Genomic DNA, 24,042 nt, shown 5'->3' on the forward strand with positions numbered 1-24,042 from the left:
ATGAGGTTGGTAAATTTAAGGAGGCATGGGAAGAAAAAAAAAAACTTGTGTCACTGAAAGGTGAGAAAAATGCTCCGAAAGAGAGAGAAAAAGAGAGAGATGTGGCTAATTACCACCTGTCTGCTCGGTGCTACAGTACTACTGAAGAGGCTGACCTGGTGAAACGCGCTAAAGACAGTGGGAGACATTAGCAAAGGAGATGATGAGGGAGAAAAAACAGTTGGAGAGCAGGTGGGTGGGTGTGTGAGTAGGTGGCAGATGAGCAGAACATGTGTGAGCGTGATTTTTCTCTTTGGGTATTACTGCTAACTTTTTTTTTTTTTTACATAGGCATTAACAAAATTGTCTTCCCCAGCCTTGTACAGAAGATTGTGCTGCAGTATTTATCTAAAGCTGAACTAAAGTAGATGGAGGTGTGGGTGTGAAATGACTGGACCCTATTTGGTCTAATTCTTTCATGACAGTTTTAACCTTTAAAATCACATTAGGCAGCGTTACAGGCTGCTGACCACAAACACTATCACTAATTAAAAAGTAAACCAACAGACTCACAGGTCAAAGAATAGTGTAGAGAGGGGAAATTGAATAAAGGTAGGCCTGCTTTACCCAGGAACAGGAACCAGTGCTGCTTTAGGATGTGGTCCAGTTTAAAAACATGTTATGAAGTGTGTGTATTGTGTAGGGCAGCAGAGTTCATGGAGAGCTGTTAGACTATTCCCTGCCCCTGCTCTAAACAGAGAACCACTGACAAACGGTCATTTTATAAAGTGCTGGTTATCATAGACACCTCTCCTGAAGTAAAAGTCCAACTCATTATCTGTAAACACACTGTGAGGTGTGTCACAGCTGAAGATCTCCGAGGCTTGGGTGGACAGGAAACTCTAAACCATGACTCAGCAGTACAGAGAACAGAGTACATATGAATGAAACCTTAGGAAAACACAACTATAACACACAAATACACCAACACCAACCAACCAAGTTTAGAATGTTTGGGTTTTGTTCTGCAAATCTTGTTTTTATTGCTTGATTGAGCCACTTTGGCTTTGTCTCCTTAACAATCGCAGCAGTGACTCGTGGGTATCATAGCATCTTGTTTCATTATTATTATCATTATTAATTTTACTGATTACCCTCTCGCTGGGGACTCTGATATTGGTTTATCTGCATTAACATTGAGCTGAATAGCTCCCTCAGAAAGAAAATTAAAAACCGACTGCTATGAACATAAACCAGTTAATATTTAGGTCTAGCTTGATGTCAAAAACTGGAACACAGTGGCTGCTGTATCTGATTCTGTCCTTTTGGTTTTAACCAAGGTTCTTGAAGGGATGGTTCAACATTGTGACAAATTCGCCTATAGCCATAATCCCTATAGTTTTAGGAGTAGGTTCATTACCTTTATTTGTCAGTGCAAGCTGTTTTTAGATTGGCGGGGGAATGGTACTTTTGCATTTCCCTCATCAAAATAAATACACAATCCAATAACTCCAAAACTACATTCGCCACACTATGGAATAAGAACGTATAATTATGTAACAATACGACGCATGAAGCAAATACTCAGAACTACTTGCGCTTTTGAAGTCACTATGCCAAGCAGCCGTGTCTGGAATGTAGTTCCGGCTACACGTTTGCCTCGAAAACAACTCCTATGTCTCATAATGTTACATTATTATTTGATAGCGTGGTGAATGTGCAGGTCACAACATCTCCACAAGAGCGTTTTGGAGTTGTTGGATTGTGTATTTACAGTAGTTTGATGAGGAAAATGCGAAAGTACCGCGCAGCTCGCGTCTCTGCCCCGCCGATCTAAAAACAGCTTGCACCGACAATTAAAGGTAATGAACCTACTCCTATGACTACAGGGATTATGGTAATGGGCGAATTCGCCAAAATGTTGAACTATCCCTTTAATAAAACGTCATATTCTATGACAAAATTGGATTTGCTAATAACTGGAAGATGAATTGAATGAATATATCAAAATCCTTCAAAGTGCTACAACTGTCCCCAACCATCCTGTCCGTTGTGAAACTAGCTGGTGTTGATACCTTTCTCCACTGTCATGTAGATAAAATGTACAACACCTAAGATGCAATGTAAATATTTCAGAATAGCAATCCGTATGGTGTGATATGATTATATTATAATCAGGGGCAGGTACATCTAACATGAGTGCAGCTGCAGATGGCTGTTGTGAGTTCATTTCCTCAGGCCATCACACATTTCCACTTCCAGAGCCCAGCTCCTCTCACATCTCCTCCCACACACTCTCCTGCTGGTTGGATGGGGGAATGGGGGAGGGTTGACCTAGGTCAGCGTCTCCTCTGTCTCTTCAAGACTAAATGATGGTCCCATTGACATTGGGGAGCTAATTAGCAGTTAGCAGCTGAACTTTCCACTCTTAGCGCACACGGCGCTGAGGATGTTGGCTGCCCGTCTGATCTCTGAGCCTCTCGTTGGAGATGGAAACCTCTCATACACAACAAAGAGACGGGGGAGCGCTGCCACCACCCCTCTGCACTGCTGCTCAGCCCTGACACAAAGCCAGGGAGCACATTGTCTTGGCTCTGCAGGAAAATTGGATTGCTAATTGTTTGTGAGTCCTGGGTTTTTGAGTTGAACATTCAGAGGATTTCGGGGAAAGGCACAGATAAAGCAGGAGAGTGGATGAGCGGGAGCTGCTGAGGGAGCACCACTGAACTTCTGACAGATTACTTTAAAGAAAGATGTGGCTGTTGAGTCCTGACACAGATACTGACCCTATTCTCTGTTTTAAAAGATGTATCGACTCTGATGCAGTGACGTTCACAATTTATTGCACTGTGCAAAATCTCTGTCATATTTTGCATAATTCAGTTCTGTTTCCTCTTAGGTCATTTGCAGGCATATGGCCCAGTTACCAATGCCCTGGTTCAGCCATATTTAAAGGATGTGAAGCTCCTGCTTCTGTGCATGGGAAAGGTTCTACACATAATCACATGATACATTATTTCCTCAAAATAAGACCTTGATGCATATGTTAACATTTCTGGTATGAACTAAGCTAATACTGACACTGAGCTTACCTGCTACTCTGACCTTTATAATCAAACTGCAGTGATTTTTTTGTGGATCATCATTAAACATGAAATCAAAGTCAGAAAATGCCATTGAATGCATTAGATTCATGTCGGTACGCTGTTACAACACTAATGTACTAAAACACATTTTTTTCACTATGTGGTTCTAGTTCGACTCAACTCTACTCGCCATTTTTGCATTTCCACTAAGTAAAAGAATCTGGACTCTGGTTACCTGGGACCACTTTTCTGGTAGCACCTCAGCTGAAGTTCCTAAACAGGTAAAGAGGAACTGAAAGGTGACGTGATAACACTGCAGGCCACTGATTGGTCCGGGACCAGAGGGTCATCTCAGAGGCGAGCAGGAGAAAGGATCGGATTAATTTATGTACAGATGGCTGAAACAAACACCTGTACACCTGGTATCAAAGCTGAGTTGAGTCAATCTGGTACCACGTGGTGGAAATGCAGCATTGAACTTATTTCCCTTATAATTACGAGTAGATGTTAGTTCTTGGGAGTGCAATGTTCCTTCTGTAGTTGAAGTGTCCCAAAAAATATTTAAATGAAAAATGTATTAGATGTAATTATGGTACATTGAATGGTTTTGAGTTTCTGTACATTTTCATGTATGAAATGAATTCAGTTTTTCAATTTGGGATGCAAAAGGTTTGAAGTGCAATATCTCAGACTGCTCAGAAATCAGATAGCTGATAACTCTAACAGTCGTCTAATAGTTTTATTGGTCTAATCAATACGATAGAGTCTTATCGCTTTCAGGGGCTCAGTCAGAAAACTCTTCTCTGTAGCACAGAGCAATCTGATCATTCTGAGATTAACGCTGCAGCAGGAAGACAAGCCCAGATACACAGTCACGAAGAAACATCTTCAGAGTCCTGCAGCAGATGGTCCGGCCCCTAAAGGGCCCTGATCTCAACGTCATGGAGTCAGTGTGGGATTACATGAAGAGACAGACTGAATCCACACAACTCTGCAGGATCAACCTACAGTACCTACCAAGTACCTGCAGAAGTGAGCACAGGTTGAACTGTGGAGAGCTGGGGAGTGATTTTAGTGCTTTTGTCTGTTTGCTGCATTTGCACAGAGAGACTTGATAAAGGTATTCACACATAATTCAGGAGAGTGTCTGACTTCATATGAATTATTGTTGTAAAATTATTATTGTAAAACTAATGTCGCAATCAGCAGCTCTCTGATCAGTTTTTCCATCTTAGATAAAGAAAAAAAACAAGGAACTAATACACTGAGTGATGTCCCACTGACATGTCCAAATGTCTGCTGTGAAAAAATGATTTATTTCATTTTCTTACTTTCCTCTGGAGTGAATATGATTACAATTTTTAAACCGGCTCATGAAAACCTGAGGTGTATTGTTGCCATGGAGTCAAACACTCACTTTGTTAGAGGCTACACCTGCAGACAACAATCATATGGATTACTTTACTGACACGTTACACAATCTGACAATCAGGACACAAACTGGAGACTGAGTGCAAGAAGCAGGTTGTGAATTCAAAACTTGCATCATATGGTTTCAAACACTAAATAATTAAACGCTAAATGCTGTTACAGAATTTCTAAACAGCTTGATAGTAAATAAAGTGCTAAGTAAATGAAATGAATAGTGAATACATAGTGTTTCTACACTCCAGTGGGCGCTTGCTTCATCTTTAATTGAGTCTTGCCTGTGCTGAACATGACGTTAAGCCCTGTTTTATTTTTCCCTACACGTTCCTTCTGTGTGTTGTATACCATAGCTGTCTGTTAATGATGAAACTCTGATTAAACCGTAGAAGAATGTAGGAAACTCCAATACCATGTGGTGATTAGTATTCTATTGGCTCTGCACAACATGAGACATTGGGGGAAAAAAAAAAAATCAATTCTTGTGAGTGGATGAAACACGCAGGCAGTTATTAAACGTATGTATGAGACTTACCTTCATGAATATGGACACTATGACCAGTCCATTGGGGCTTTTAGCAGCTTCTGTGTAATTTGTGTACAGCTCGTGATTATAGTGGATCAGCTGAACCTGGAACACACAGAAAAAGGGACATGTTGAGATTTTAGTGAAAGGGGGGGAAAAAAATCACAATCTGACATGTTTGGCTGACAACTTAAACACTGTGAGAGTGAGACTTGAGGCTGAGCTCCGCGGTGAGTACAAATTAGAAATACTGGAGTTGAACACCCTTCTAGAAAATCTATATCTTGGTTGCCTTGTGTCAAGAATCCCTCATTCTGCTAAATCCTTCCTCGCTGCTACATGTCAGATGATTTAAAAGGGAAAATCGATATGGGATCAAATCTCTCCCATGGATTCTCAGAGACAGTCAGTTTAATGGAAAGAGTTGGTGTTTGGAACATTTTATACCCACTGTAGATGTGGATGGTAAGTAATAAGGGAGATAAAAAGGCAGGGATGCTGTCATCATTTGATCCAAGGCCATCCAGCTCTCACAGGCTGAGGTGAGAGAGGATAAACCATCTCCCAGCATGAGGTTAATGTTTCACTGACACAGATGCTTCATCCACTCCAGCTGTTCAATATTCCTGCTTTTTAATGATGTTTGGACGTGGGCAGGAGGTAGCGCTCGCTTCCAGCCTGTAAAAGTGGTTTTACGTAAAACCTGTTCCGACAAAGAGCACAGAGGCAGGGATTTCAGAGACAGGTCTGTCTGGAACATGTTTTTGGTCTTTATTAGTAGACTTGGCAGTTGAGAGATGACAGGATATGAAAGGAAATAAGTTATGTTCAGACCTGACCTGCTAATGATGTCAAAATTAATGCATTCAAATGACATATGTTGGCCATGAGGCTTGATAATGGGGATGGATGGATGGATGGATGGATGGATGGATGGATGGATGGATGGATGGATGGATGGATGGATGGATGGATGGATGGATGGATGGATGGATGGATGGATGGATGGATGGATGGATGGATGGATGGATGGATGGATGGATAGATAGATAGATAGATAGATAGATAGATAGATAGATAGATAGATAGATAGATAGATAGATAGATAGATAGATAGATACATAGATAGATAGATTAGGGTTAGGGTTATTATTCTCTTAAAAAATCAAACCGTTTGGAAATCGGACAAAAACTGAGCAATTATTATTATTCTTCCCAAACACACTAATCTGCAGTGATTGTCAGAGGGAGGGGTTGTACAGTTTTGTCTCATAAAAGTATTATAAACCTCTTTTTTTTTTTTCGTTTTATTGCATGTTTTTACTGTACATTACATTCGTTTTATCTGTGTTTTTTATTGTGCAGCACTTTGTACAACTTGTGTTGTATTTTTAAATGTGCTATATAAATAAATATGTATTGTATTGTATTGTATTGTATTGTATTGTATTGTGTTGTTTTGGTAAGATGAGCTAAATCAGATGTGTAACCCACTGATGCAAGTACAAACACCCACTTTGTGTATTGTTGGATTGTTGAAGTCTGACAGTAACACACCAGTGCTGGATTAAAGCCACGGTCACAGCCAACACTCTCAGCCTCAACGGCATCAGACTGGGAACTGCAGGTTGACTTGGACAGGGAACTCAAGGTCCCAACACCGAACTCCTTTAGACCAGATGTGGTGCTTCTGTAACATCTGCTTCTTTGAAGCATGTCGACCGGAGCAGCTCAAGCACCATGAGCTCACAGAGTATAGTGCTGGAGGAGAGTCTGGAGAGCTCGCTGAGAGCCAGTAGAGATGGATGTAGATGTTTTGTGGCCCGGTCCCATGTGCAAGACCTACACCATTCATCACAGGAGCTGCAGAGAGGAGAATCTGCAGAGAAAGCCTCTAGGTGGATTTAGATTAAAAGCCAACTGGCCCGATCAACCCCGGCTGGGCCACCTGAGGGAGGCTGTCTGATGTTCTAAGGCCTGAAACACCTGAGGAGCTCAGAAAACATCCACAGTTGTATCTATACACTGAGGCCTAGTCCACACGAACACAGGTATTTTTGAAACCAAACTTTTTGGGCCTCCAGTTAAAAAAAAAAATCCCTGTCCACACCAACAATGTGATAAAAAATATCTCCTGTCCTTGTGGCCGTTGGAAAAGTAAGACATAAGAAAAGTACAGTAGGGAAAGGAAAGACTTCTCATCATCTACTGTAAGTTTGTGTAGCCGATTATTATTATCTGGCCCTCTGCGTTGTGTTTCGGTATGGACTGCTCCAGGTGGGGCTAGAACCCTGGTCTCGATGATGCAAACTGTTGTGCCAAGAGGTCAATGACCGCTTGGCAGTCGGGTTTGCACGTCCTTTTTATGGGTGAGTGAGTGCACCCGGACCCTCCGTTACATTTGCAAAACTAGGACCATGCTACTACAGTATATCCTTAGGTTTCTAATTTACTGCCTTTAGACTGTATGTGTATTTAAGTAGCAATATACACAATAATAAGCTTTGATATAAAAATTGCTTATTTCAAGCACAAAGGCACAATAATGATTTGAGATCCTTCCCAAAGGCTCTCTGTGTATTCTCTCCCCACCTCCGTAAACTTCTCATCCTTGCTCACTGGCAGAAAAGCCTGGCGCCAACTGTACTGGAGGATATAAATAAACAAATGTAAGAGGAGAGCAATTATGAAATGCTCGATTGGGGGAGCGCAGAGCGACAGAACGTCTATAAATGCAATCAAGGCGAGAGAGGAAGTGATTAGGGCCCTACACTGATCTGATTAGATTTTTAGGTGAGAGCAGCAGAGGCAGCCAAAAGAACTCATCCACACATCCCTCAATGACAAATTGCACAAAGTTTGCTGCTGGTGGGCAATAAAAGGCCAGCGTGGGCCATAATAAAGTGAGAATGTTTGCCAAATGGAGGAGAAAAGAGGGGGATGCAGAGAGAAAGAGGAGAAAACAGAGGGTGTAATTAGACACAGTGTACCTCTGGTTCAGACTCACTAACTACTGAATACAGTAACCCCTTCACATATACAGCTACGGGCCATCACACTGTTTCTAATAGCACTGGACAGATCGTGACAGGACTCAATATGGTTTGAGAGATTCTGAGAGAGAGCTGGAACGAAATTAGGGTTGGGGTTCAATAACACTTCATCGAATAGGAATCCAGTATTGAAACTGCTTATCAAATCCAAATCCCTCCTCACATCTGGCCCAGGTTCATCTTTCAATATTTGTGACTGAAATTACAAACTCAAACCCACAGAGTGAGTCTAGATCTGTATTCAGCTTCGTGTTTGCCGTGAATCATGGGGACGGTCCTGTAAAATCCAAGCCTGTACTTCAACTGTGCATTAGGTTATCAGTTATCAGGACCCTTGTTATGTTTTCATGTTAGACATCTGGGAAGTAATTATGACAGAAACAAAGGAAAATGTCTGGTGGTGTAGTATAAAATGAGAAAAAAGTGTAAAGAGGAGGTTGTGGTGGATGGATGTGTCAGAAAACACGTATGACACACTACGGCGGTGTTAGATTCCTGTGTGACACCAGCACTTCATACTGTAACCATGACAACAAAGATTGTCTAATGTTGAGGAAACTAAAAACCACAATCTTTTGTTAAACCTAAAAAAGCCATGACTGCTATAAGATGGTGCAGGGGCACTGTGGTGGCCGCTCTATTCCAAACACAGTGGCCTGACAGCAAATTCTGATTTAGTCTTTTGGCTGAAACAGTGTTATTCCCCTTCTCTCTGCCTCTCCATTTCCTGTCTCTCTCAACTAACCTGTCAATTAAAGGCTAAACCCCCCCAAAATATATTAAAATTGTTTTTAAAAAATCTCCTCATGAGCTGCCATAAGTCAACCACCCACACTCAACAAGTGGTTGTGAGTGGGTGAGTTAGCAAGCATGTCCCATATGGGTTGTGGTCCTTACAGTATGTAGGAGGTCACCAGCTTGACTCCTGTGGAAACCTGTCTGTTCCCCCATGCTCTCTACCTGTTCCCTGTCTATCAAAGGCAAAAAAGACTGAAAAACAACTATGACAACATATGGACTGTAAAGTAACCATGAATACACCGCTGAAGGAGACTCATGCTGTGTCTCGTGTCATGTCGTGTACTTAAGTTAAGTTGTTTATTATCAGCACGATAAACCCCTTGAGTTGTCACAACTCGTTTTCGAGGGGGTCCTGTTTGTTTTTTTTTTGTTTTTTTTTTTAAGTTAAGTTGATACATACTCAAAAAACTTAGTTTAAGTATGAAGGCATTCGAATTGAGACACAGCATCACTCCAGTATCAGAACATAGGACAAACAACCTGTATGGATGTTCAGGCTGGATGACCTGTGATTGTCGTCAATAAGATGTTTCCAATATAGACCAACTTCACCCGTCAGTGGCTTTAACTCTCTGACTGATTGGTGTGTATCTTTACGATGACAGTATATTGAGTTTGTTTATTGTTCATTTAATAAAGGCAGTTTAATGCTTTCCAGATGGAAAAGCACCACAGCAACATTATCTCACCAGTGGCTCTTCAGTGTGTCAGTCGCTTCGCGGCCACCGCCACGCGCTTCACTCAGTTAAACCTGAATGAGTGGACGGGGTTTGAGACAACACTGAAGTGGGTGTGAAGGGTCACTACTGCTTGGCTGGCCGGTCAGCTCTCAGGATTGCGTGTGTGTGTGTGTATGAGGGTGTATTCGTTTTGTGTGTCAGCGGGGGTCATGACAGCCTCTTTATGGCATAATGGCTGGCCTGGCCCATGGGGCAGGGAAATATGAGGACAGTAAGTCGATAGTAGAAGAGAGGTGTTTGCTGTTAACGGAGGGAAGGGGGTTTAAAAGCGCTAGGCTGGAAATGACACCCTCAATCTCAACTTCCAGCCATCTGTCCCAGCTCCTTCAGATTAACTGGAGAGGAGATCCATAAAACTAAGGCCTATATTGCGCTATGATTGCGCATAGTCAACCTCCCTTGTTATTATTCAGCTGTTTTACTGGCATGACGGAGCCGGAATCATCATCATCATCATCATCAGTGTTAATACACATCATGATGCTGTGGTAATTTAGTTAGCTTTTTTATTCAGTTATATTTATATCTGTATTTATTTATTTTATTTTTTCAGAATAAGCCATGCACTGATGTTCTGATGTGATTTTAATTGAAGATCCACCACTGGGACAGCGCGGTGCAGATGTGGGCGAGATGTGCCATTTAATAATGATTAATGATAATTAGGGGAAGAGAAAATAAAACAGAAGAAGCTTTCCTCCTCATCAGAACTGTGTGACCAATAATATGCCACAGCTCACAGTAGCTCAATGTGATTTCCCACAAATATTTGCAACAGCCGCTTATGGCGAATCCTTCTCAAGCACTTAACAAGATTTGTATAAAATTTAGCCGGATCCCGTCTTTAGCGACGAGCAGCGTCTCCTTCAGCTAACTCTCAAATCTCCCCTGGACTTTATTGGTAATTTAATCTGCTCGCACAAATAACATTCGAATGCACCATGTTACGTTTTTTTGTTCTTCATCATACCGCTCCATCGGTTGATGTAAATAACGGGCGATAAAGTTTGTAAAAGGTCAGGAATGTTATTAAAGAATCTAACTGAATGTTTTGTGAGGACAGAGGGGAAATAGTATGACATTATGTCCCCTTGGAATTATAAGGTTCTATCTGCATTCTGACCAGATTTGAGATATAAAGAACCATATAAGACCGATATAGAGTTTGAGTTTTGTTTTCCAGATTAAATTACCAAAAATGCATAAAACTTGAAAAAACACCTCCTATTATGTTACCAGTACCAGAATTGGAATATGTGAATAACTAAATTTTGACAAAAATGTCATCATCATAATTCCAAGGGGACGAAAAATGGAAGATGAGTTTCTTGTCACTTGACGGCCAGCTGTAGTTGAACCATCATGGCTGACAATTCTCATGTTGAGCTGAAGTGAAAAGGTTTTTTTCCATAACAGGTGTTTTTCATGATGCTCTCTCTAATCTGTGTCAGACACCTGTGACAGAAATGACTCAGACTGTGCCTTCCACTCCACCAGACAGATACAGTATGATGCTGTTTGGCTCATACCAAATGTGTTCAGTGTTAACTGCAAACATCTAAAGTGCACATTGCATCCTTACCGACCACTGCATTGGATCTTTATCCATGCTAGTATAGTGACAGTTGCTCAGGTGGGTGGATGATCCACTACACTGCTCCAGACAGAAACATACAGACAGATGTGGCTCTATTGAAGTCAAATATCATGATTAATGATTCCTTCAGTGTGCATTGAATGCCATCAGTAGGTCAAAGATTTATCACCTTATGAAGTGTAACCTCACAGAGCTGGTGATGTGGGTGCAGTATCGTGTTTGATTGCTTCCCTCCCTCCAGACGAACACTGTTTCACTCAAATTTGCATATTGCAAAGTTAATGCAGAAATTTGAAACAGTAAACTTGATGTTACTCAAGAGACTTTTGCAATTGTTTTAATGGCTGAAGCTCAGTTGCTGGTGAGTAAACAGCTGTTAATGCTACCGCTGGCAATGCAGCAACTGCAAAATCTAGTCATAACAATGTTACAATATGTCCTGTGGGCATACTGGACAGAGGCTCTGGCTAACTGGTTGGCATGCTAACCTTAATCCAAGTGATAGAAATTGAAGCACGGCAGGAGGTTTGTTGCAGTCCTCCACCTCTGGAGACAGCTGTTGGGGAGTGTAGGAATGAGGCCTGATGCTAAACTCACAATGTTTCTTCTAGACTGGTAAGTAAACAGATGTTAATGCTAATGTTGACAATGTAGCAAGAGCAAAAACATGCAAAAAGCTCCCTTAAGGTTCCCAGCCAGACCTGAACCAAGGATTGAAGCACAGTGGGGGTGAATTTTGAGATTTAACTTATTAAGATGAGCAATCTGTGCAGTGTGACAAGCCACACTGTCAGGAAACATCAAGAAATGACAGAAACAAATGAAATAGTGAGAATAATAAAAGTTTCCTTGAGTGTCCTTGCAGCAAGTGTTTTCAGTGTAGGATTACTTCCTATATGACCTTACTCAAAAAACATAAAAGAGATGAATTGTTCCCTTTGATGTACGGCTGAAATGAACACAAAGCACCTACAAACCTACAAACCTGAGAGGAAGGAAATCAATCACAACACTTGTGGTATGCACATTCGTACCGTCAACCATTCTGTCGCCGCTAAATCATTCCGCTGACTGGTCCTTTAATGTGGCCATCTTGTATTGGCACGTTTGATGGGATTTCCCATGATGCATTGTGTATTTTTTCTCTTCACAGGAATATTAACATTCATCATGTTAGATATAAACGCAATAGCAGCAGCATTTTCAAGCTCAACCTCAAGGACAGTATGAATACGAATAACTTGCAAAAGGCAGTTCTGACCTGACTTTTTTTAATCAGACAATAATAGGATGCTTGAGTGTCTAAGACTTGAGCCAATGTGGTGGAGGAATAGTATTTGGAATATTTTAGCACTTATTAAAAGACCAAGGTGTTTCATTTTCAGATTAGACTGTGAAGAAGCTCCAGGGAAGCAGAGATGGGCACACAAACGCACACACACACGGTTGGAATAATTTAACCCCCTGGTTCTGTAATGTTTTGTAAGGAAGCAGGTACAACACTGCAACAGTTTCTCCCTCACACACATAAACGTATTCAGTCAGGAAAACAGAGGCTCCATTTGTAACAAACACAATCTGCAATTTTGTGATTAATCTTTTTTTCTCTGTTGATCTAATTTCAGTATATTTCTAATACAGTTTTGACTTTAAGATGAGATTTAATGTAATAAAATGTAATGACAGTCATAATCCAACATTATCAACAAATGCATGTTTTTGGTTTTGGGAATACTGCACAACCTGCACACTGTATGTCATATACACACCATTATATCACCATGAAGTATTACACTGCCTGATTGCACTATTATTTTGTCCTAACTGTATAGGATACACTCAGCCATGCAAGATAGTTTATTGAGGCTACATTAGCTTTATTGTTTGTGCATAGGTTAAAATAGACAGGGCTGGTGACAACACTTCTTGAAGTGTCCTTAGATGTTCACGTAAACAACAATTCAGTCAAATTATGTTTGGAGTAATTAATATAAAGTTTATACCGGTTCTTTGTTAAACAAATGCAGCAGCCAATGTTGAACATGTCGTGTTGTGAGGGGACCATAACTGAACAGTTTTATGGCTTCATCATGTTTCTGAATGGAGGAATGAGACTTGTTCCAATCATCCTGGTCACGTATGGAGTAATATCTAGCATTCGTTTGAAATGTGTTTCAACATTACCATAAGTGATATTACTACATGCTTTGCATAAGATACAGTATACACTGTAATACTAACAGACTTCATATTGGCATTATGTGTTTTACATAGGCTCATGCATGCTCATGTATGTTCATCAGCATGAAATGTCAAGTGGTGATAATAAAGGCTATGAATACAGATGCATGTGTAGATCTAATAAGATAGTCAATAACAGCATTAATGAACTGAAGTCTACAGTATATGAATATATTTCTGTTTTATCTGAGGCTTGTGTAATGTATGTATGCACCTGCAAGTACAGTATTTGCATTTTATGTGATTGCGTTTTTCTTTTTTAATGTTTAAATTTGATCTTCTATAGGTCACTGTGTGCAATAAGGAAAGCCTGAGATGAACATACACACAAACATACAGGACACACACACACAAAGTGTCAGGGAAAATGGAAGGGAAGAGAAGAAGGCACGATGAGTATAGGAGATATAAAGCCGTGATTGAAAGACAAAAGGTTTGGAGTGTAAATGCACCCACACACACGCACACAGACGCACACATACACAGTATACTTGCCAACATACCCACTGGACCCCTCCTCCACCCCACGCAAAAACCCCCACCCACCCAAACTCCCACAGGCTGCCATATATCAGAGGGATGGTTTTATAAAAAAGTTTGAATATTTCTCTCTTTGTTCATGTTTCAAGGACGAGCATAGCCACCACACATCTGCAGATGGAGGAGAGAGGGAGCCAGACAAAAACACACATAACTGACAGAGAGAGAGATAGAGAGAGTCCGCTTTTTCAATTATGAAACATCTTATTGGACCTTGAAGTTGTAGGTTTGGCTGAGTGAAATGCTGTGGTGAGCTACTGGCGAGGTGCTGGAGCATGAGGAGGATGTTGTTCCTAGTTGCCGTTTCACTCAGAAACAGCTGTATGAGCAAGGAGAACATGGCAAAAGGGAATGGGATGTAAAAAAAAAAGAGAGAAAAAAGCAAACAAACAAACAAAAAGTGTTAGCAGCCTTGTATGGCCTTGTTTTCCCTGCGGTTTGGCAGCTCTGACTATCTGTCTATCTGAGCAGAGCTGCCAAGAACACAACAGATTCCTTAAATATAGACTGTGACTGGAAACAGCTCCAACCACATGTTGTTCACAGAGTGTGTGTAGATGTGGCTTCATCAGTCGGGGAGGAGCTGCTGTGTGCTGTATGGCTATATGATTAGTTTGGTTTGGTTTGGTTTTTTACGTAATTAGGACACATTTATTCTTGTTATTTATCCTTGCACCAGGGAACAAAGCTGATTGGCTTGTACATAAGTTCCACCCCTGTCACTAATTACAACAAAACACATTTCTATGGCTAACAAATAAACATAGAGAAAAAAAGGAGATAAAGTGCATACATAATCAATGTTATATGAGCAAAATGAGCAAAAATGAGCAAAAAATTCATAGATTGAAATCATAAAAAAAAAGACAGAGTAAGGATGTGGGATATGGAGAGAGCGGGAGATTCAAGAAAAGTTAAAGCAGAAGTAAGCGATCCGGTCGTTTTGGCTAACTTCCTTCCCGATGGAGTTAGCAGTCCCTGCCCTCGTCCCTACGTCACCCCTTGCACGCGCATCGTCCTCAGTCTATGCAACTGCCCCTTTGGCGTGCACACACAGAGAGGACCGCCCCTTCATGCCGTTCTCTCTCCTCATTGGATAAAGGTTGTAGGACACAAGGAAAGTTTTGACGATATTGTTTTGACTGACAGACCCGTGTTTCGGACCAAACACTCTATATAAGTGATTGCTGTTGGAAGATATAACTATTTAAGACTTATATTAACACAAACATTCCGCTTACTTCTGCTTTAAGATGTATTTTTATCTACTTTTTAAAGAGTGAATAGGAAGATATGGATCTTAGTGAAGGAGGTAGTCCATTCCAAAACATAGGACCTCTATAGGACATATTAAACTGAAGTTGTGATGTGCGGGTAAAGGGTAAATATAGAGTGAGATTATTACTGTCTAGTACGGTGAGAATGTGCATTATAATTACCATTAGCATAGCAACCTGAATGTGATGTCACACCTTTATTGTGACTGCGATGCATCCGTGTCACAGCGTTGATCTGTAGTATCAAATCTGTAGGTGGCTGCTCTGTGGCTGATGAGCTGTCACATCAAGGTTGCACTGTGTGTGTGTGTGTGTGTGTGTGTACTGTATACACCAATGGCACCATAAAGTTGCCCTGTGATCATTTATGCTTCTGCACCACCAGCCTCTGAAACGTAGAGGAATTGGGGAAAGTTTGACGGCAGCTTTGAAACATCCAGTTACACAGAGCTAAACTGTTTTACCAATCACAGTGTGACGACAACGTACTGTAATTGATGTCGCACACAGATTTAGACCACATAAGCGGCGCTGAGTGGCACGCGGTCACATACTGTAGCGTAATGTAAAATGTGATGTTTTTGCCCCACGATGCGTCTACAACTACAACAAAAAAAAGTGTGGAGAAAATTTGGAAAGGAGGTCACGACGCTCGCTTTCAATGAGCATGAACAGGCAGAGCTCTGTCGCAGGCAGAGGTGTCGCAGCCTGGTGTCATTTGCACTCATGATTTAATGAAGTTCAACAGCATCAGTGGTTGTGTGTAATAGCGCTGCCACACTTCAAATGGGAGGGTGCAGGCATTTCCAGGCATGTGTCCTGTTTGCCTTCAGATGGCTGCAGGGATTTGATGAAGCGGTGATGTACCAGTGTCGCTGCCAGCAGTAAAAATATATATTTAATGTGGATACAAATGCATGTGGTGGAGGAAGTGTTTTTTGAAATGGTTCATACACAACTTCGGCATTATTCCACTGTCGCTGTGCATTTAGTTTTCTTCCTGAGAGACTTTGTGTAACGGATGTGGTTCTGAGACATCTATTCTGAGCTCCACTACTTTTGATTACTTTTTTTTCCTATTATTATTATGTTTAACCGCACAGTAGAAAGTTGGAATGAAACAGAAATCCATTAAAAGACTCCCTGGCTGTTCTTCCCCAAAAAATCTGGAGAAGGTGGAGAGAGAGCACAGTTCTCTGTTGTGTGTCTGAGACACTGTGTTTTAAGACAACTCAATAGGAGATAGTTTCTCTCATTTACATGTCATTGTGTCTCTATTGTCAGATATCAAGGTGAACAAGAGACTTTCTCTCAGCATTATTTTGATAGCAAGACACATTTAAGTTTCCCTCTTCTAACTGTAATACACTGTTCATTGTACAGAGACTTGTCACACTGTTTTAAACATGTTGCACATCTGAAACCCTGTGTGACAGTGTCCTTATAGAGTGGTGAGGAAAGAGTTCTTAGCAAGAACTGGTGGCAGAAAGAGACCACTGGATTTTTTGTGGCTAATTAAGTCATATTATTAGATTTTTGCATTTGAATGATTTAATGCATTATGCCCTGATCTGATGTGTTAAAGGGATATTTCAACATTTTGGCAAATTCGCCTATTGCCATAGTCGCTATAGTTTTAGGAGTAGGTTCATTACCTTTAAAGGTGTACAGAAATGGCCGTTTGTCCTGTTTGTCGCGCCGAGTTGTCACGAGCTGCAACACGAGTTTACCCGAGTGAGGAAAACGAATTTGATTGGTCGTTATCGAGCGGGCGGGATATTCAAAGCTTGGGGCGAGACCGAGCTCCGTGTGTGTGTGTTGTCTCAGACGTTTGAATGACGGATGACGGATCCAATATCAGTGGCTGGTGAATCGTGTACAGGCTGACGTATAATCCGTGCGCCTGCATTATCCAATGCGAAAAAAACAAAACACACTTTCATCCCCGATTTACTCAAAAATAGAATTTTGCACAAAGTTTGACCTACATCGTCTGAAAGATGAGTTATTACATTAATTTTATGATCCAGAGTGGGCTCAAATTCAATTTTCTTCTGTACACCTTTAATTGTCGGTGCAAGCTGTTTTTAGATCGGCGGGGGCCGGGCAGAGACGTGAGCTGCACAGCTAACCCAACAGGGGGGAATGGGATTTCTACGTTTCCCTCATTAAACTAAATACTGTACACAAACCAACAACTCCAAAACGCTCTTGTGGACAAGTTGTCACCTGCACATTCACCATGCTATGAGATAATAACATATGACTATGTAACATTATGACACATGAAGCAAATCTCTGCAGTGTAGCCGTGTCGGGAATGTAGTTCCGGTTATGTATTTACCTCGAAGACAGCTCTGTTTCGTAACGTTCTATTATTATTTCATACCCTGGTGAATGTGCATGTCACAACTTGTCCACAAGAGCGTTTTGGAGTTGTTGGATTGTGTATTTGATGAGTTTGATGAGGGAAAGCCCAGAAATACAGTGCACTGTGCAGAGCTCACGTCTCTGCCCCGTGGATCTAAAAACAGCTTGCACGGGCAATTAAAGGTAATGAACCTACTTCCAAAACTCTAGGGATTATGGCAATAGGCGAATTTGCCTTTTTCATTTCTCATTGTTAGAATATATAGTAAGTAGTATAGTATGACCTCGAAGAACTAAGGAGTAAGATTTTCAAAGACAGAATGAGGGGAGCCAAAGGAATGCAGAAATATTTCAAAGTTTTTTTCTGACAAACAAACACAGGCATTTAACAACTTCACAGAATGCAAAATATGTTTTTAACTTTTATATTACTTGTTGCTGTTGTTCATGCCCACCCACACTGTGCAATATTTCTGATCAAGCAACGTGTATAGTTTTTTCTGCACATAACAGTGCATATTGTTGTTTTACATATATTTGAATGTCTTGAACGTATAATTTTTTTCCCCCTGTACTTCTCTGCTACTGTTTTAAGTGAATTTCTCGAAAGTGGGACCAATAAAAAGTCTTATGTCTTGTTATTTTCTACATTTTCTTTGATTTCAGCAAACACGTACTGCACACGTCATTCCTACTGGACCTGTCACCTGCAAATCATCTATTTCAGCCCTGTGTTGCTGTCTGCAGTGTTTCCCCTTCAACCTGTGTCCACCAATTAGACAAGAAGGAGAGCCCGCCTGCAGACAAAACCCAGGGCAAAATAAATCTGCCCGGTGCTTCCTGTTACTCACAGCGGAGGAGACGCCACTAAAGGCCACTGAAAACATGTCCTCTTGTTTTCCTCGGGAATTTAGTAACCTCGGGGGGAGTTTTCATTTTACAATTAGAACCATTCACACAGTTACTATTTTAAAGGCATGTCCACCTTACACTCCCCCCCTCCCCCACCCCCAAAGGAAATTACTCGCCACTAACACAAGTTATTCCCCTATGCCGCCTGCCTTGGGGGAAGCAGAGTGCAATGTTGCAACAGTATGACATCACATTTCAAATATCTGTGGCAAATCTCCTCAGAGTTTCTCCACTTGGCTCTGAATGCCACACTCGTCCAACACAGTGTTCACCCACAAAGGGCAAATCACTGACTAAAGACAAGGGTGAAATAAAACATGAATCTCTAGAGAGAGGTGTGATATACAGTTATGTGTGTGTGAGTTTGTGTGTGTGTGTCCTCCGAGGCTCAGGATACAGCTCCTCCACCACGAAGGATGCAGCAAACACTTGTTTTGTTATGATTTGAATATCAGCACCGAGACTCTGAGGGAGGATAAATGATTATCATTAATTACAATAAATTTGCCTGTCAAGACCGCAATTATTTTGTTGCCACAAAAATTGGTTATTCATATAATGGCAGCTGTGGAATGCAGTGGCGTGAATGACTCATGACTTTGTTGAACAATCAAAGCTTGGGGAAGCTAATTGTTTCGCTCGTCAAAAATTTGAAATGGTACAGTGCAACAGTGTGTGTGACTGCATGTGTGTGTTGAAGGGACGGAGAGATTTCTACTTTTCCACTTGTCTGACAGTTCTAGCTACTAATTTAGTTACTTTCAAAATAAAAAATTTAAGATGATTTTATAGCCCATTGGTCAGGATGAAAGCAGTGTTTTTTCTTTGTGGCTTTGTCTGTTTTTGGCGTCACTTTCCAGATGTTTATGAGTTTTCCCTCTAAATTTCTCATTGTGGTTTCATTTCAATACATTTTCAAATCGTCTAATATCTCACCCATAATCAATCAGTCATCTAACCTCAGTACATTAAACCACACTTAAATCAGCAGCTACAATAGATACAAACACACACATACATGCTCCCACACTGATGTTTCAGTGTTAATCATCCAGTGATGTCACACACACAAGTCAAACTCTGATTTTCCCTGCAGGTCTTTCATATGCAATGTGAGTCACTGCTGTTTTAATACTCTAAGGATCTGAATCAAGTGCGTAGGTTTGTGTTTTATTTGTGTTTTTGGTGACATCACATCTATATGATGCAATGTTGTCCATGTAAGCATGGACGTGTGCTGCAGTTCAGACTGCAGAGGGAAGGGAGTCACCTTAAATATTACATTTCCACCTGTTTGAGCTCTGGACTGACAATGACAAGTGACTGTGGTCAGTAAGTGAGACATTTCTTCTGTACATGACAGGAGTCTCCAGACAGTCCCTGCCCTTTTAGCAAATTAACATCTACCATTCCTAATTACTTTGTCTCAAAAAAAAAACCCGAATTACCTCGAAATCAAATCCTGAATAGTGCGAACTATACTTCCCCACAAATATGGATGTGTCTCTATTGTCCATATGAAAACCTTTACCCTTCAACTAAATACCTCCTCTACCACTGGGAAGGAGAATACAGTGTCTGTCCATCATACTTGTTTTGGACCTTTAGATTTATATTAGTGCTCTCCAGTGGTAACATTGTCACCTCAATGAGTAAAAGCTTTTTGGTCTGTCTGCAATTAACACCAGTATCAAAAGTAGTTCCATTTTCACCCTGATGTGTTAGAAAAATCTAGTGTGACAAACTCATCATGGTGCGACTCTGTCCTGTTGCTGAACATCAGCATGTCTGACCCCTTCACTCACCTTAACACATAACAGCTATTTCAACTACTTATATTGACATATCCAGTTCATTTACAGACACACACACACACTGACCTCTCCGGAGAAGGCTTGTCCGTTCAGCAGGTGCTCAGAGCCCTGGCCGTCCTCGCTGCCAAAATGTAGCCGGATCTCCTCCAGACGATGGCTATAAGTCATTGGTCCTCCAGAGATGTTAACCAGATGCTCCTTGTCCAGTCGTAGAGACACATGACGGCCCGTGTTGTACATCGTCCCTCCCACCTGAGGAAGAGAAGATGAAGAGGACTAAACACATAAATGCAATTGTATGCCCTTATTTGATCAAACAAAGCAGTGGAGTGATGGAAACAATTTCTGAAAGATTGGATGGTGGTTCTAGATCGGCACGCTGGAGCATGTTGTTGTGACATCACAAAGTTACACAGGTCTTGACGGCTGGTTTTAAGGTTCAGTTTCTGAATGTGCATTTCTCTGTGAACTGAGGTTTTGATGCTTTCACAGTATTAATATAGAACCTAGAGCTGCTTTATAATCACACTAAACATGGACATCTACCTTTATACTGTATGGCCCTTTAATATAAATATCTACCTATGGAGCTTTAATAACAGAGTCAATGCTGGATGTGTGATTTCACACATCCAGACATATGCTACACAATTATAAACCCCCAAAACACAACAAAACAAAGAAAGATTCAAGCTAAGATCTTCCAGCTGTGGATCACATCTGGGTGAGATCAAACATAAGAGCCCAAAAATGTAGTTCATACTTCTCCAGTCAGATGAAGTGTTTGAAGTGTCGACCAAAGGGAAGATTTTTGGGGTGAATCTTGAACATAAAATTAAAAACATAATTTCTGGGTGGAGTCTGCACATTCTCCATGTTTCCATTTGGGGTTCTCTCTGCATTATCCAGCTTCCTCCCACATGCATATTAAGTTAATTGGTGACCAGTGTAAATGTGAGTGTGTGAGGTTGTCTGTCTATGTGCTTGCACCCACCTACGTACCTCACTCACACACACACCACATCATACTCGTTTTAGACATTTTTACACTCATTTAGATCTTCCATTTGGTTCAATAAAATATTCTTTGCCATCCTGGCGGTGGTGTGTTTCCCTTTAGTTGTGGCTACTTGAACTGGGGTCATCAATGTGTGATATTTTTCAGTTTTTACAGCCAATAGCACCATTTAAAATAAATAATTGTGTGCAGATGGAACTCAATACTAAAATAATATTTTTTGGGTGAATAAAATGTGTTGATCCCAAGACATGTGTATTGACTGGAAGTTTGTTTCTGTATAAAAATGAGAAGACAAGAAAATGATGTGATAAATCTCAAATATGGATGTGTTGTGAAATCTTTTAAAACCTGTAGCTCAGGAACAATAATGACTGAAGGCTACTGGTGCTTTGTGAAGGAGAGGTTCACCTCAGTCTGACAGAGCAGTGAATCATTTGTTTAGTGAGGGCTTTAAATGTAAAAAAAAAAAAAAAGTAAGGAATGTGTTGAGGTCTTTCTCAGCTTTAGTTTCAGTGAGGAGATGCTGCTCTGTTGCATTTTCTGACGGCTTCAGAATTCAAGTTTTTGACGAAGCCTGCATCATCGACGGCAGTACAGAGCTCACACAGAAGCAGTCCTGAGGGCTTTATTTAATTAGGCGGTGATCTGAGCAGCAGGGAGGGGCCGTGTTGTAAACGGCAACAACACTTGAGCAGACAAAGGAAGAATGTGGAGAGGAAGGACGGAGGGAGATGGGGAAAAACAAATGGAGAGAAGTTTGCGTTGAGAGGTTGAAACCAGAATACGCTGATCGATACATCGCAAGGTTTTAGGGGAAACGTGGTATTACAAAAGCCTTGAATAACGATCTTTGTCTGCCTTGTGCCTTTTTATTTATAATCAGGAGTTGTTTCACACTGAGGGCATTGATATTCACGACACAACATCCACTGGACTTCCATTGCTCTTATCTGCCTCCGCTCGTCTCCTCTTCCCCGCTGCTCTCCTCTCCTCTCCTCTTCTCCCTCATTCCTTTTTACCACTGGCTTTCAAAATGAACACCCCCCCCCCTCCTCTAAATTCCCAGAGAAAGAAGTCTGCCCACACATTGTAAATATTTTATAGAAGCTCTGAAAAAAAATCAATGGTTTGAAAGGAGAGGAAGAGCGAGCGATGCAAAGAGCAGATAAGATGGGCGAGCTGGAGGAGACAGGTGTGTTGGATTTAGTTGAGGGGAGGAAAAGGTGCGTGAAGGGAAGTCTTTTAGGTTTCCCAGTGAAGCAGGGGTGGGTGGGTGGGTGGGGGGTGAGGGGAGACACCTGAAAAGGACAGTAAAATCTCATCTCCCTCCAAACCTCCTTCAGCTCTGAGGTGAGAGGCCGCTGCTGCTCAGAGCTGAAGTGTGTCCATCAGCCTGGGGATGAAAGACAGTGAGATAATAGGCTAAAAATAAGTATAATGCAAAGACACCGCAGATGCATTAGACCCATATGCAGTTTCAAAACCACAGGTATTAATGTAGTGGACTGAAACAACACTATCACTAACACTAACAAGAACACTATTAACTTAGTCGATAATTTACAAGTTAAATGATACCATAGGCCTCTGTGTAGTGTATTAGTGTCTCATAAGCCTTCTAATTCATAAATGTAGACTACTACAGAACCAGATCACCTGGACCTGCTGAGCCAGGTTGAATTAATGAGGCTACCCGTAGCTATCGTTGCTAGCATGCGGGCTGCCAAACAGAGCAAATTTTTCATTACGTTTTGGCATCTAAACACATGAGGTCATTGTCAGGTCATTTCAGGGGTTGTTGCATTGTTTCTGTATTTGCAGTGTGTTTGGTTTATTTGTTGGCTTCCTACTTCATCTTTCCATTGTTGTATTTGTTTTTAATTTGTTTGTGTGTAGTTTTGAATCTGTATGTCTCTGAGTTTCTGAGCAGCTTGTTTCTCCTAATGGCAGTTTTGGGCCCTGACAGCGTGTGTGTGTTATTATGATTTGCCTTAGTTAATCCTGAACCACGAAAAAGACCAGAAGTAAACAAAAACATCTGGACAGAACAGCTGTAATATTGACTCCCTCCAGCTTTAAATCTTCACACAGTTTTTTCATGTGACTGTTGCATATAGCAATCAGTGTTCACTCTGTGAACAGGATGACAGATTTTTTTCTTCTTTCTCCTAGCCAATATCTGTTGTTCAGGCTGATTGCTCATGTCAGGGTAAATGGCTGGAGGCTGGCTGGGAGGCGCGGGTAGTGAAGTGTGGTAGGAATGACAGAGCCAAGCAGCATAATCGTGTTTGTCTTAGAGTGAAAGCGAGACGCGGGAGGGCCGCGAGGAGAGCGTGTACAGTAAGAGGAAGCTCCTCTTCTAATTGGTAATTCTTTCATCTCGAGGGATCAATAATCCCCGGGTAGTGAAATGAAGTATTCACAACAGCAACAACAGAAGAGAACATCATGATAGGAACTCAGCAGCAGCTTCTGAGGGAAAGAAAAAGACTAAGAGGCTGTACATGATGCAATCTCAGATATGCAAATAATTGATTTTTGAAAAGAACAGCTAAAGTCTGCCAGGGCAACAAAAACTTCAAAAAAAAAAAAAAGTTTCGGAAACATGAAGGAAAGATATAAAAATGTTCTGCGTCTTCAGAAGGAGATCACACTGAGCT

At 41.2% G+C, this 24,042-nt stretch overlaps 1 protein-coding gene across 1 annotated transcript in view; it reads right to left on the reverse strand.

The window, feature by feature from the left end:
* The window catches only part of ca10a (carbonic anhydrase Xa), a gene marked incomplete at both ends in the record, with an annotated part of 256,712 nt that overhangs the window by 15,167 nt on the left and 217,503 nt on the right, over positions 1–24,042 (reverse strand). The window contains 2 exons of the mRNA XM_083994481.1: positions 5,026–5,115; positions 20,422–20,613. Of these exons, the coding sequence (XP_083850607.1) occupies positions 5,026–5,115; positions 20,422–20,613 (282 nt within the window). The remainder of the gene's footprint in view (positions 1–5,025; positions 5,116–20,421; positions 20,614–24,042) is intronic.

The sequence above is a fragment of the Trachurus trachurus genome (assembly GCF_905171665.1).
Source record: "Trachurus trachurus genome assembly, chromosome: 19".
NCBI lineage: Eukaryota > Metazoa > Chordata > Actinopteri > Carangiformes > Carangidae > Trachurus > Trachurus trachurus.